Below are 15808 nucleotides of genomic sequence, written 5' to 3' on the forward strand. Positions count from 1 at the left end.
TCATCCCCCTATGACCAGTTAATGTGACTGTAATAACTTTTACACACTACCTAATAAAATACTTTAAAACCTTGTAACAGTGTGAAATGTACCTTTGTTGGTGTTCAAATATACACCACTTACTTTTCTGTGTTTCAGATCAGGGGAGTAGATATATCCATGTGCTTTAAAAAAAATGTCAATGTAGAGACTGTCAGTCACGTTCTTAAGAAAGAAAACTTTATTTATTTTTGTGATTTATAAACAAAACACAATACCACTTTATCCATTGAAATGAAATAAAAAAGAGAGATAAATGAACTTCACTACTTCACCGTCACAGTTGATGAGCAGGTGTACAAAAAGGTTTAACAACAGATGTGCCCTGCCCCAAAGGACAGCATAGCGCCACCTACTGACCACCACCACCATACACTGAGAAAAAATGACAGCATGAACGCTTACTAAATACAAGCATACACTACATATACTGTATTTTACATCAGGATTTTTTTTATCGCTTTTCTTTTTTTTCTTCAAAGAAGGGGTGAAAGAGAAGATATTCATTGTAGAGTTGTCATACATAGTAATTCCATTACAATATTACAGTGTTAGATAGATCATTATGTCAAAGCCAGACACAAAAAGTTTTTTTTTTTCATTTACATGTTTTTTTTTTTATCATTAGTCATCAAAAATAAACAAAAAGATGAAAATAAAAGAGGAAAAAAGTATGCTCGAGGGCATCACACTATAGCATGTACAAATATCTAGAAGGTTAGTTTAACGTCATAGAACTCCACCGTGAGTGGGTGCAGAGGGTGTCAGATGCAGATGCTTGGCAGAGACGGTACATACACAAATCTCTTGTGCGAGTGATGAACATAAAGATCATAACAAAAATAATAGAAATCATAGCCATCTATGTCTATATTCATATATATCTCTATATAGTATGTGATTTTTTTTCTTCTTCTTCTGATTAGTACATGCAGCAGTCGCCAAATGTTGTGACGTCAACATTTTGAGCCATGAGATTTGGTGGGGGTGTGGCTACAGATTAGACAGGTGGGGCAAGGGAGCCAATAGCAGCGGAGCTGAAGCATGTGTCTGCCTTTTGATTGGATTACTAATTTCTTACAATACGGTGAATGGGAACAGTGGTGATACAGAAGTTCTTCTAACACACATAGAGACTTCAGGTTGGCTTTTTGGAAAAAAGCTGGTTCATGTTTGCGTAGCCAATTCATACATTTACATTCTTATCTCAAATAGACCTCAGTTAAAAAAGGATCCGTGTGCATTTGTTTCGAGTATGGCTTCAGCTGCATTGGAAATAGATATAATTTGAAAGGTTTTGAGGACAGAGGCAGGAGTTTTTGCAACCCCAGCGTCCCCACCGTCACCTCCGTCACACCTGACCCTTAACGTCTCGTTTCCTCTCCTCTCCTCTCTTTGGACATGGTGAATGACCAGCGCAAGCGTGTGAGCAGAGAGCGCGCACAGTTTTTTTTTTCTCAAAACACAGACCTGGCAATCACTGGTTTCCGATAAAGCTCACAAACAAAGAGAAAGCACTGGACTGTATTTTTTTTGTTTGTTTGTTTTGTTTTGTTCTGTTTTCCAAACACACACCGTACAGATCTTAAAAGAGTCCACCTGGCCGCCTCTGGGTCGAAACACAGGCCTTTTTGCTTTGAGCATTACTCCATGCTACAGGTCGAGCACACCACAATGTCCAGAAGAAGCGCACCCAGCTACCCAGAGGGGGGGACAGTGACTGTCCTGGTCACAGACAGAGAGAGAGAGAGAGACAGAGACAGAGACAGAGTCGGATGTCCTGAAAGAGGAGGACATCCTAAAGATCACTTAAAGCTTGAGAAAAGATAGAGAGACAAAAACAAACCAAGAGAAAGAGAGCGAGCATAGGAAAGCACGGCCCTTGACTGCTAAAGCTCAAACTGAAAGAAACAAACCCAAACAAACTAACAAACAAAAATGGAACCAAAATACCCTGGTATGAAGGAGCAAAGTTGTTTGTGAGATTCAGTGAGGGTCCTTTTGTGTGCATGTGTGTATGTGTATGTAGTTGAGTGTGTGTGTGTTTGTGTGTGCAGGATGGTGGGGGACTGTCAGTTCATTCAGTGATGAGCTGAGAAAGCAGGCACAAATCCAGGGTAAGGGGGGCATGGGCAAAGTCTACAAGCATCGGGACGGCGCTACCAAACATTCACAGCATAAGCTTCAAGCTTTCACTAAGAAGGGAGAGAAAGGGGAATGGGTAGGAGAGGGTTAACTTTTTTTTTTTTTTTAAAGAAAAACATTCCTAGTGCTCTAAAACGACTCCCGACGACTTCAATCGTCGAACAAAACTTTCCAACACAGGCTTTAATCTGCTTGTTAGAACCCTCTGGGGAACAGAGGCTGTTTTTCCCCCCCTCCCGTTCCTCTCATCTCTGTGGTTCTACCCGGTTCTACTCTCCAGAGGTTTGATTGTAATAAAATCATTAATGCAAGGGAGGCGAGTGTGTTGCTAGCCCTGCGGACGTGTGGAGGAAAGGGGGCCTAGCTGACCCCAGCACTAGGGGGTGGGGATGGGGGATAGTCACTGGACTTTGGACCCTGCTCTTTCGTTTGTGAGGGGAAAGGGATAATACATATTTCCATAATACACATTTACAGAGCCTTGGAGAGAGTGTGCTGATAAGGTCAACAACATAAAGAAAACCAACGTTAAAAAAAGTGCTTGCATTCCGTCGTTCGGCTGAAATATATATTTTTGCCTTTTTTTTCCCTATTCGGTTAGATGGACTACTTGCTTTTTCTCTCTCCAGGACTTTTTTTTTTTTCTTTAAATCATCGGGTGTCCTTTCGTGATCTGAACAAGGGTCCATTTTGTTTCCATCCGGAGAACACTGACAGAGTAAAACAAGCAGAAGCGCTGGCCGTGTCACTTTGCTTTACATACAGACGGCGGCCATCTTGTGACCAACATATTTACAAGAGCATGTGTCCTACTTCCTAATAACATGCATTTCACCCCAGGAGCTTTCTGACTTGCCTCCTGTATTTATTTTTTGCTTTCTCTTTCTCAGAACACAACTTTCTAAATCAACTCAGAGGAGCCACATGAGCTTGTTTTGTTGTTGTTGTTGTTGTTGTTGTTGTTGTTGTTGTTGTTGTTGTTGATGATGATGATGTTCTTGTTTTACGTTTGCTTTCCATGCTTGGAAAGATCATACGAGTAGGACCAAGTAAGACAGAGGTGCCAACATGAGCCAAGGAGGCAGATCAGGATGGTGGGCAAGGGGGCAATGCCACCCCATAACTCTCAGGCACACAGGCGATAGAGGAGAATTAATCTCAGAAGGCGTGACTGATTAAAACCCTCTACAGTTGACTGGGGATGAGGAGAATCAATTTAAGGCCAAATCTTCAGAATTCAATGCGGGGAAATTAGTTGGAGCCATGACACATGTGGGCACACCACAAGCATGCCCGTGGTTGTGGAGGTTTTCTCACTCTCTCTCTCTCTCTTTGGATGTTGTGTTTGTGCCATCCTGTTGGCTTATCTCTTTATCATTGGTGTTGGCACCTCTGTCTTACAAGTCTCAAAAAAAAATCTATCCCGCCTTCTATCCCTCGCTCCGCTCCTCTACTCGTCGTCGTCTTTCCCTTTCTCCCGCTTGTCCTTCTTCTCCTTCTTCTTCTTCTTCTTCTTCTTGGCCTCCTCCTTCTTGCCGAAGGTGATGAAGTCGCTCTTGTCGTCGCCCTCCTGGCCCTGGCGGATGGAGATGATGGCCGGCGAGCCCGGGATGATGAAGGCCTCCGGGGGCATCTCACCCGGCTTCAGGTGCTGCGGCCCGGGGGGGCCTCCGTAGCGGTAGTGCCAGCTGTTGGAGTCCACGCCGGCGCCCATGGGCGGAGACACCTCTCCACCCTCAACACCGTCTGATGGGGAGAGAGAGAGAGAGAGAGAGAGAGAGAGAGAGAGAAGGAGACTGTCAACACCATTGTCATCATCTCTGTCAATAAAGGTCACTGCTGTCCACCCTCTGCTTCTTTAAGGGAGACAGCGTGGGGGATTATAGTTGTCATAAAGCACTGTGAGAATCAATGATAGAAGGTTCCAGAAGCAATCTAGCAGCAGATACGAGACATATTGAATGCATTTTTATACAGTCGCTAACATAAAGCCAGCTGTTCTCCAAAGCTTAATCCCTTCCTGTATTTACACTTATAACTATGGATTATGTGTTGGTATGTACAGTAGCAATCCTACTCTCTGGCAGCAAGATTTAGCCAAATGTCTGGCATGGAAAATACTCTGGAATTCTAGTGCCAGTCATTTCTTTGCGGCATTAAATAATAACAAAACGGTGTGAAATATAGTGGCGCGGCTTCGAATCAAATGGTTTTAAAAGGCCTCTGGACCCCGATCACAGCAGAACGGAGGCGTGCGTGTCGGCCCCAGACAGAAGGGGCCAGCTGGAACACCTAATCTCAAACAGAACCCTGAGAGCCGTGCGGAATCAGAGCGTCAGAACGTCCGGCGGACCGCGTTCCGTCCACACCCGATTACACATCAAAAAGCACTCCATCTCTCACAGCAGGGGAGGAACGGGTGGAGGAGGGAGGGGGAGATCAGAGAAGAAAAAAGAGTGGCATTTTAACGGAGAGGAAGCACGTGTTTACCCTCTCTGCACACACTGCCATCGCACTAAATTGGACTGAAACACTTTTATTTATGGACTTGGCCCTCGCATTGGCCCGGGAGCACAGCTAAAGGGCAATGTTAGAGAGTGGCACAGATAAAACAGAGTATGCCTCAGTCTGTGTGTGTGTGTGTGTGTGTGTGCGTGCGTGCGTGCGTGTATTTGTGTCTGTGTGTGTGTGTGTGTGTGTGTGTGTGTGTGTGTGTGTGTGTGTGTGTGTGTGTGTGTGTGTATTTCTGTATGTGTGTGTGTGTGTGTGTGTGTGTGTGTGTGTGTGTGTGTGCTTGACTGTGTGAACATGCTTGTGGATGCTGCCCACTTGCATCTCATTTGCGCTCCTGTCTGAGTGTTAAATATGAGTCAGTCCTCTGGCCCCGCGCTGCCTCTCGTCTGCCTGCTTCTCCAGCCCCATAAATCGGGTGGCAGGCAGGCAGGCAGGCAGGCAGGCAGGAGCAGAGAGGCTTTGAGGACAGGCATAAATTAGACTCCATTATTCCGGGAGCCAGTCCTCCAGTCCTCCAGTGCGCCCAGCATCCAGTCAGCCCGACGGTGATGAGGCACTTTTCACAAGACTCCACTGCCAAACCAACACTCCTCATTTACAACCTTCTCTAGACGGTCTTTTTTTTGTGTTTTATTTGGTTCTGTCTCTCACTCTGTCTCTTTCTCTGCACTAGCCATCTCTTATACAACATCACATACACTCACAGACTCTCTCTCTATTACTCTCTCACACCACGCACGCACACACACACACACCATTCACTTGCTCAGACCCATACAGCTGTGACCTACATTATCCTTCATATATGTCCCTGTCCGAGAAATCTCCTCTTTCTTCCTCTCCCTTTTATCATTTCTTCTGCTTTTGCCTTCCCTCATTCCTTCTCTTATTCCTTCCTTCTTCCCTTCCTTTCTTCCTTCCTTCCTTCTTTCCTTCCGGAGGGGAGTTAGTGAGTGTGTGCAGTGGAGTGTGAGGGAGTGTGTCTGGGAGGGAGAGATGTCCTTAGATAGGAGCAGTAACATGGCCCGAACACCCATCACACACAACCTATCTCTCTCTATCTCTCTCTCTCTATCTCTCTTTCTCCCGCTCCCTCTCTCCCTCTCTCAGAAATGACAGGTGCACAATGCGCAGTGACTGAATGCCACTTTAAAGGCAAGCGGCAGACCTATTGAAACAGGACTGCACAATGCAACCATGGAGCACGCTGCAGCTTCTACAAATGTAATTACAACCTCCGATTAAGCAGGGAACAGAAGAATACATGTGTTGTCACACCAAAACGCTTTTGTCTTATCTCCCTCAGATAAGAAATTGATGAGCTTCAGGCAGGCAAATATAGCCTCAGAGAATCTCTATTTTAAGAGAGGGGCACCTACTGAATAAGTAACGGTAAGAATAAATCAATGCTGGCAAAATAAACAGCAATTACCAAAAGGAGAGGGTTAGACAATATTAAATATGAATGCCTTTCTCTCTCTCTCTCTCTCTCTCAATCCTCTTTATTTTCTTGCGTGCTTGTCTGAGTCTGTCTGTTAGAGGCGGCTGGATCGCTCACACTTTAAACTCAAGTGGCTTCTCTGGAGCGTTTTTTAGTCAGTCAGTCAGTGGGGCAAGGGCGAGAGGATTCTGGGAGTAAATCTGCCCTAATCGTGATGTCCGCGGCTAATCTCATTCACCGATGAAGTCAGACACTTGCACACACGAACACACACAAACGCAAACGCAAACAGTCACACACACACACTGTCTGGCAGACACACAAACACAAACGCACGCACACACACAGACACAAACACACACACACGCACACACACACACACACACACACACAAAGACTGTTTGTGAGCCTTTAATCTTATTTTTCCCTGTCAGGAGCAACCACTGCATTGCAAGAGTGCCCTGGGTGGTGCAGCACGATGGGTGGCCATTTTCTCTGCTGTTTGAAGACAGAGAACAAACAGGCCGACCACACGCAGAGGACTACAGAGGACTACAGAGGACCAGCCTGCTGCTGGACTGAGAGGTCAAGACTGATGGACACTGAGATAGATGAAGAGACGCAAGTAGTGAGGGAGGCACCACACACACACACACACACACACACACACACACACACACAAACACACACACTAGACTAAAAACAACAACAGAGAGAGGGAACAAATAAAAAATGAGACAAGGGTGGTGAGTGAATGCTTTCCACACATAGTATATTGAGGGCTGAGAACCAAAGGGGCATAAGTGACATTTCACCAACTTTACAGGAGAGCCAAAACAAATCTAACTGCTTCTATATGTTCACAGTTAAAGACCTTTGTTTTTTGTTCAATAACTATATATTTATAAATATTTGACTTCTATCATTTTGTCAGCTAAGAGATCTCATCAAGAGCTTTCAGGTGATATTTATAACTCAATTATGACCAAAATGTCACTTACGCCCCTTTGGTTCTCAGCCCTTGATATGTTGATCAAATAATTTTGCTTCAAAGCTCACTAAATACCACTGTATTCTTGGTCTAAAATATTGATTTTTAGACAAAACTCCATAGGAGCTTGATAAAAAAAATGTGAATTTAAAAGAAAAGTGGTCAGACAGACTTAGAGGCTTTTGTATCTAGACACATGCGGGATTTAAAGACAATAACAAAGCCATGTATACTATGAGCAGCCTCAGGCCTCAGGTCAGACCGAGACGGTGATCTCTGCTTTCTCACACTCTTCACAAGATGGAGCCCTCCGGCTGAGCAAGAGCGCGGCTGCAGTGTCTTAATGGCTTAATCACACTCTAATCCATCAGCCTGAGCAGATGGGAGCGGAGACGAGAGGGGGGGGTTTAGAAACGCAACACCAGGTCAGTCCTGATCAGACAGGTCAGCACCTCCTTAAGACGCACTGGTGCGGCCAAGCAGGCCAAGAGAGCACACGAGGGCAGCGAACCACTCCTCCGTTGGGTTGAAAGTGCCATGTTGTCTGTTTATCTGTTTATCCACGTTGTCTGTTGTTCTCTGACAACGTAAAGACGCAAAAGCCTCTCCTGGCCTCAGTTGGGTCCTGCGTCAGGTGAAGCGGACTTGGCGGAGGGGAGGGATGGGGAAAGTGAGGCGGCGGTGTTGTGACAGCATCAGGATGAGCCCCTGACTCACCGCTCACCTGGGCATGGAGCACTCGCTCAGTCACACACCAAATGAGTCATTTGGACTGTATGTCGGGGATTGCGTGCATATATACGTGTGTGTGTGTGTGTGTGTGTGTGTGTGTTTTCACTAGGCATAAACAATGAATGAGGACAACATACCAGGCTGGGAGGTTTTTTGTTACCCTCTGCATTTTACCACCTCAACAGACAGACACAAAAAGATACACAGGGGGGTAAAACAAGACACAAAGCGGCCACGCCTTCCATGAGGTCATGCCTGTCTGTCATATCCCAGGCCACACCCCCTGGGCTGCCTCTTAACCAGTCAGATGAACCTCCTGTCCTAGGCCACACCCCTTACACTGGAGAATGAGAACAATAAACAAGGGGGCAGACAAAGGGAGAGAGAAGGACAGAGCAAGAGAGAGAGAGAGACCAAGAGAGAGAGGATGAAAAAGAAAAACATACAAGATCTTTGGGGAGCTGACTAACCTGTAAAATCCCACAGCACCGATGCAATCTCATAAAAACACTCTCCCTCTTTCTCTCCCTCCCTTCCTCCATGTTTCTATGCCTCCCTCCATCCCTTTCTTGTAGCCAGCTGCTCCTATTCCCCCCCTCTACCTTTGTCTCTGCCCTCCCCTGTACCCCTCCTCTGTACCCCTCCCTCCTCCCCCTCTCTCTCCCTCTCTCTCTCTCTGCCTCTTGTCAGAATGGTAACAAAGACACATGCCTTGCCCTAGGTGGATTCAGACACTGCCACTGTCGGATTTGTCGATGGCTGTTGCAGAGCAAAACAGCTCCCTTTCCTTCCTCTCTCTGTCTCCCTCTCTCTCTCTCTCTCTCTCTCTCTCTCCCTCTGTTGTCCACACTCCCTTCATGTCCTCTCTATCTCCCTGACCTTTTATCAAATGTAGCGTGCTAACACGGGTATCTCACACACACACACACACACACACACACAGACACACACACACACACACACAAAACAAATAAACTCACACACCATCTCCCTGTAGTTGTTGATGCGGTTTAATCAGCAATGGGGCTGTTATTAGAAGATAATTGTTATTGAGAGGGAATAATCATAACCGTAAACGAGTGATGGGGAGCAAAGTCATACAACCACACCTAAGTGCCTTCTCTCCCTCCCTCCCTCCCTCTCTCTCTTTCTCTCTCTCAATCTTACTATCTCTTCCTCGCTTTCTCCATCCATTGCGTGCCTCTCTCTCCTCTCTTGTCTAGCCCAAGGTTCTGCACGTAGGAAAATCAGTTGCCACGTCTCTTTTGCTTCCATCGTCTCTCTCTCTCTCTCTCTCTCTCTCTGTCTCTCTCTGTTTCTCTCTGTCTTCTATCTCTTTCTCTCTCCCTCTTTGTTTCTCCCTCTCTCTAGGTCGGTCGGCTGGAGATGCAGTGGAGCGCAGTGCCAGGTTACATAACGCAGGAGCAGAAGGAGGAGGAGGAGGAAGATGAAGAGGATGAGGAAGATGAAGAGCAAAGAAGGGCAGAGATGCGGGTGTGAAACACGATCCTTACCACCCAACACACACACACACAGACACCGACAGACACACACACACACACACACACACACACACACACATACACACACATACACACACAGAAAGAGAGACAAAATCCTGAAGGTGCAGATTTTATCCCCCTCCACTCCTCAGAAAGACACTGCAGTACTGGAGGATTCTGGGATTGCTTTGATGGAGAGCCGTGGCAGCAGCCACACCCATAAATGCTAAAAAAAATTAGACACACACACACACACACACACAAACAAGAACGGCATCGTTTCCCTGCACTAGTACGCATCCCCGTGCAAACTCACCACTCCCTGTTTCTCCCTCACTAACAAAATACACACACATACACATACAAACCCAATGCTTCACACACACTGAGCTGAGTTTTGCACACAGCCCATCCATATGTATGGGAGTCCTCTGCATCCCTGTGTGTGCTTGACTACCATCTCCTGCAGCATCATGAGCTCTGACAGAGCAGAGCAGAGCAGAGCAGTGCAGGGCTGTTCATCTGAACATTTAAATACATGAACAAAATGGCTCAGTGCCGCTCTGGGTTGTCATGCATATTAGGGAATAATCAGTGCTCACTGTGAATGCTTATGACCTTGTTTCACTGTTTTTCTCTCCCCCCCCCCCCCTCTCATTCTCTCCCTCCCTCTCTTTCAACCACTTCCTCTCCTCGTTTAGAGTGTGTGTGTGTGAGTGTGAGTGTGTGTGTGTGTGTGTGTGAGAGGTATGAGTGTATATTTTTGAGCATGTGTGTGTGAGGTGTGAGTGTATATTTCCGAGTGTGTGTGTATGCTCCTGCTTTGTCTATCTGGTGCTGCCGAAACGTGGCAGATGGCGGAGACAGGCGCTCCCTGGAGTCCACAGCAGACACACACACACACACACACACACACACAAAGGAAACGACAGCCAAGACACCAGCGCATTTAGGTGCCTTGTGTGGGTGGATGTGTGTATGTGTTAGTGTGTGTGTGTGTGTGTGTGTGTGTGTGTGTGTGTGTGTGTGTGTGTGTGTGTGTGTGTGTGTGTGTGTCTGTGTGTGTGTGTGTGTGTGTGTGTGTGTGTGTGTGTGTGTGTGCGCATGTGTGCAGGCTGCATCTAATGAGACCAGTGTGCATAATGCTCCGTGCTCTATGAAGACAGCCCCGGCTGAATTACTGTCCATTAGCGGGGACCAGGGAAGGAAGTCATTTGGCGGGGACAAAAGACTCGCAGGACAATAACCCAGGAGCTCCCGAGAGCAGCTGCGTCTGCCAGAGCCAGAGAGAGGCGGCCGCACAGGGGAACCGCTCCATATAACGCACTGGATGAGAACGGACCAAACAGGATGAGGGAAAAAAAGAGGGGAGTCAACGGAAATGATGTGTGAGACAGATAGGTGAGAGTGATACAGAGAGTGTGACATGGGAGTGAGAGTGACTTGAGGGTGGGGGGTGTGTGTGTGTGTGTGGGGGGGGTGCTGTCTGGCTGTGTAGTGAGGAACAGCTTGGCCTCAGCTTACCTCCTGAGCTGCCTAAAGCCCCCAGCATGGTCTGGAAAATTCCGCTAGACTTACTGTGCTCACAGCACCCGCACACCCCAGCAATCCCTCCTCTTAGCAGGAGTGATCCACATCGGCACCCCACTCGCACTGCCGCCCCCTCCCCACGTTATCTACTGCTCCTGTGGGGCTACTCCCCTGACCCCTCCATACAGCCCTTTATGGATCTCGCTCTGCTCTACACTCTATGGAAGAGCAGCTGAGCAAGCAGTGTGAAACACAGAGGCATATGGGTCCATCACAGATGCAGAGGCGGGGGGGGGGGGTTTGCCGACAGGTAGGCACACCTGCCGAAGTGCACTTCACCTGGGGCAAAGCCAGATGAGCTACACCACCCCCCTATCCTACCCTTTTCTTACCCTCCCCCTTTTTACCCTGTTGTTTTCTCTCTCTCTCTCTCTCCATCTCTCTCTTTTGGCAGGTGTGGGCTGTTGTCATCTCTTCTATCGTTTTCTCTCATCAGAGCCGGGGCATCAGTGCAGAAGGACCTGCAGCAAACCTGCCTCCACCTCTCCTGCGTGGCCCCGCACCAGGTATGTAGGTCACACTCTCTCCATCTCTCTCTCCCTCTCTCTCTCTCCATCCCTCTCTCTCTCTTTCTCTCTCTCCTGCCCTCTGGCTCATTCCCCCACTCCCCCGCTCCCTTCCTGTTTCTGTAAATATCCACACTATTCAGGCTCCACTGTTTACTGTGTTTATAATCTTTCTGTTGCGCTGGCCTGTCAATTTAATGCGCATTCAAAGGAGCTTTGCCAGGCCTGGATTTGCAGTCATCTGCTGCTATAGCGGCTATAGCTGCTGTACTGACCCTTCCTCTCCTCTCCTCTCCTCTCCTCTCCTCTCCTCTCCTCTCCTCTCCTCTCCTCTCCTCTCCTCTCCTCTCCTCTCCTCTCCTCTCCTCTCCTCTCCTCTTCTCTCCTCTTCTCTCCTCTCCTCTCCTCTCCTCTCCTCTCCTCTCCTCTCCCTTCCTTTCGCCACTCTAATGCTTCGTCTTCGTCTTATCTAATGCTGTTGTCTACCTCACTCCTTCCTCTCTTTCTCTGTCTCTCTATCATTCGTTCTTTCGGCCTCTCCCTCCTTGCTTTCGACACTCTGTTCGGGGTATGAATGGTTGCCGTGGCAACTGCCTCCTCCAGTGAGGCGGTTCGTCTCTATAGCCGTGGCAGCGGCACTGATGGAGAATAATGCTGGGAGCTCTCTCTCTTCCTCCCTCTCTCTCTCTCTCTCTCTCCCTCTCTCTTTCTCTCTCTCTCAGTTAAACACCATCCTCCCCTAGCAACAGCAGCAGGCCCCCTCCTTCACCCGTCTCCCTCTCTTCCTCACACTCTCTCTCTTTCCCTCTTTCTTTCTTTCATTTTCACTCCGTGCCTCTGTCACTCTCTTCTCCTTCCTCTCTGTCACACACTCTCTCCGTTTTGTGGTCTTTCTTCTCTTCTCTTTTTCTATCCCACCATCACAACACAATGTTCTGCTTTTTTTCGCCACACCTATTTTTATCCTGTTTGGAGACATGATGACAGCAAAAAGACTCGGATGCAGATTATATCTCAGCAAAAACAAGGGGACAGGGGGGACAGTGGGGAAGAAGGGAATAGTAACGAGTGAAGAGAGAGTACAGAGGGAGTGAGAGAGAGAGAGAGAGAGAGAGAAATGAAGAAAAAGAAAAAGAGAGAGAGAGAGGACGCAGTATCCTGATTTCATTAATGTCATTCCATTAATCTGGGCGTAGGCTGAGTTCCATCTGTCACACCAGGAGCTGCTGAGAAGTCACACACACACACACACACACACACACACGGCAGTACTCACACACACACACACACACACACACACACACACACACACACACACACACACGGCAGTACTCACACACACACACACACAGTGGGGTGTTGGCACTGGCATCACTGGCTCGTAATCACACACCCAAGCTAAATTAAGGCGCATTTAAAGCTTTTGGCAATGACGGCTAAAGGCCTTTTAATGGATCATTTTTCACCTATCTTACTCTACACACAAACCCTCAAAATCTACTCCCTGCCCAGCCCAACCGACAGGCCACATGACTGACCACCTGATCCACTGGCTGGCTGGCTGGCTGGCTCGGTCGGCCAGTCAGTCGCTCGCTCGCTCGTTCGCTCAGCTGCCCGGTGACAAAATGGCTGTGGGGCTAACAGACAGCTGAAGTACCCATAATCCTCCCTCACGTCCTCGCCTCCTCTCCCCGAGGCCCCGAGGACCCATGCTGGAACTCATCAACCTCGACAGGTAATCGATGGCAACATCAAAGAGGGAGAGAGCAGAGAGAGAGAGAGAGAGAGAGAGAGAAGCGAGAGAGAAGAGAGATGAGAGAGAGGAGAGAGAGATGCTGTTTATTTGTCTCCAGCTGAAGAGTGTGGAGTCGGAGCGGCTCGGTGCAGAGGCAGGCTGGGGCTGTGGATGCTGTGGCGCTCATCAGGCAAGACTTAATTAGAACAAATCACACTTTCATCACCCCACTAATTGCGTAGCCTCGCCCATCCCCTTTCTCTTCTGCTGGCCCTGCCTCTCTCTCTCTCTCTCTCTCTCTCTCTATCCCCCTCTCTTTCTCTCTCTCTCTTTTCCTAAACACCTCCCACCTCTCCTTCTCTCAGCCAGTCTTATTTTCTCCCCTCTCCTCTAACACCTTTTTTCTTAATTCCCCACCTCTTTGTTGTCTCTATTCTGTTCTTTTCACAGCTCACTTGGAGTCCCATCAGGCTGCCATTTTGCCTTTTCTACATCTATTCTCTGTGTCTTTGTCCTCAGTAAAAATGGCCTTATTATACCTCTCCATTACTGCTCCATCTCACGTACCTTTACAGACACCTACACCAACACAGACTGACCTTGACAACACAGACAACAGTGTCTGCTGGGGAAATCATTTTTGGTAAAATTTCATGTTAAGATATTTTTTTTTTATGTAGGATGCAAATAATATCTAATGTCAAATAAATCAACTATGCTAATTAGGTCGTTAGCAAGGCACCGTGTATGCTGTGACTCATCAGGCAGAGCAGGAAGTGGAGCCAAACATGGCAGCCTGGTGAGGCTATGGCGCTGGCCATGCAGGAGAACCAGAGTAGCAGGGGAGAGCTTCTCACGCTCCTAACGGACTAACTTCTCTCTCTGACATCCTAAGAGTCCCAGTCTCCAAGGAATGATCAAAGACCCTTCAATCCTCTCTGGTACGAGGTGTGGATACACACCTTTGCTGATGTTTCTGATGCCTTGTTTTGTCAAGACAACAGAACCTTCCTTCTATGTTCTCTTTCCATTGTTCTGTTTACAATAGCAACCGCATCACGGTGAAACATCCCTCCCTGTGATTGGACCAACTGGAGGTTTGGGACCAGTGTGCCGCGCTGCCATTGGCTGGCGGTGGTATCCGGTTATCAGCTCTCTGGCTGACTCTGCCACTGTAATTAATAACCTGCCCCGTGTCCCTGGAGCAGCAGATAGCAGCTACTGTTCTCTGTGGGATACTGTGCCTGCCACAGGGAGTGAGAAAGATGGAGAGAGTGGGGGAGTGGAAAATGCAGAGCGGAGATAGAGGGAATCTAATTTGGATGCCCAGTCGGCTGTGTGTGTGTGTGTGTGTGTGTGTGTGTGTGTGTGTGTGTGTGTGTGTGTGTGTGTGTGTGTGTGTGTGTGTGTGTCTGTGTGTCTGTGTGTGCGTGTCTGTGTGTGTCTGTGTGTGTCTAAGCAGGGTAGGACACTCACACACTCACGGTTACATCAAACTGGGTAAACAGGCATGTCTCTATCGGGTCATCTTTGTACTTAAGCCTCCTTTTTGCGAGTGTGTTGTGCCGGTTCTGCCTTGCTCTGATAGATAATGGCTTCCTATGGCCCGCTAGCGTGTCATTTCCTGCCTCAGACGATAAGACTGATCCACGTTTGAGCAGGTCAGACCCAAGGAAATTGGGCCTGCTTCTGGAAAACGGTATCGCGATCGAGTCAAAATGGTACACGGGAGTCAGAAAGACTTCACAGCGCTGAAATTGCCCAGGCACGGAATTAAGTCATTTCGGTCCCTCTTTTTTTTGCTAATGTATCCTGCAATGCTTCACTTTGCCTTCATCTGTTTATTCATATCTTTGCATAGCAGAGTTTCTATGCGCCAATTTGTCTCTCCTTAACCTGAATCTGCATGCTGGACACACTGTTTGAGTGCCTTGTTGTTTTGTTTACACAACAGCTTTCCTTTTGTTTTGTCTGAGAGCAACACAGACAGGATGCTGGTCTTAAGGAGGCAGCATGCATTGTGAATGCCTATCTGTGAAGCTATGGTCGTCAGTGGTGTCTTGACCAGAGTTTGACTACTTTCCCATGCCACAGTCCCAGAGAGAGGGACCATTTAGGTCATGGCTGCCCACTCCGAGCCTGAGCGGCGGTCCCTGCACGTCTGAAAACTAAAAGAGGCCGCTCGGCAGGAACCACTGCGAGGGCAAGTGAAGCGAGAGGAAGAGGAGAGCACGCTCGAGAGCGGACGAGAGAGGAAAGAACGAGGGATGCAGTGAGGAGAAGGAGGGAAGGAGAGAGAGACAGAGAGAGAGAAAGAAAGAAAGAGAAACATAGAGAAAGAGAGAGAGAGGCAGAGGAGGAAGGAAGTCAGGGGATGTTGAGAACTCTGTGATTATATAAAGATGTGACAACCAAAGTCCCAGTGGATAAATGGGAGGAAAAAAGCGCTGAAAAGTGCAGTTCACCCAGGGCAGGGCCGCAGTCAACAGAGATAATGTGAGCTCAGTTTGGCTTAACTGGATGGCCCTGGTGGCTGGAGACAGCTGGGGCTGGGCAGGGCCTGCTCGGCTGGGGCTGGACGGTTCTGGCTTAATCGGGCTCGGCTGGGGACTA

The 15808-nt window shown here is 48.0% G+C and overlaps 1 protein-coding gene across 4 annotated transcripts in view; it reads right to left on the minus strand.

Annotated features, from left to right (window-relative positions):
- Positions 1–197: 197 nt before the first annotated feature.
- Positions 198–15808, minus strand: part of LOC134069103 (protocadherin alpha-C2-like) — a 166464-nt gene continuing 150853 nt past the window's right edge. For all 4 annotated transcript variants that reach the window (XM_062524963.1, XM_062524961.1, XM_062524962.1 and 1 more), the window contains exon 4: positions 198–3930. In XM_062524963.1, coding sequence (XP_062380947.1) covers positions 3635–3930 — 296 coding nt within the window. In that variant the 3' untranslated portion in view covers positions 198–3634. The remainder of the gene's footprint in view (positions 3931–15808) is intronic.

The sequence above is a fragment of the Sardina pilchardus genome, chromosome 21 (genome assembly GCF_963854185.1).
Source record: "Sardina pilchardus chromosome 21, fSarPil1.1, whole genome shotgun sequence".
Taxonomy (NCBI): Eukaryota; Metazoa; Chordata; class Actinopteri; order Clupeiformes; family Clupeidae; genus Sardina; species Sardina pilchardus.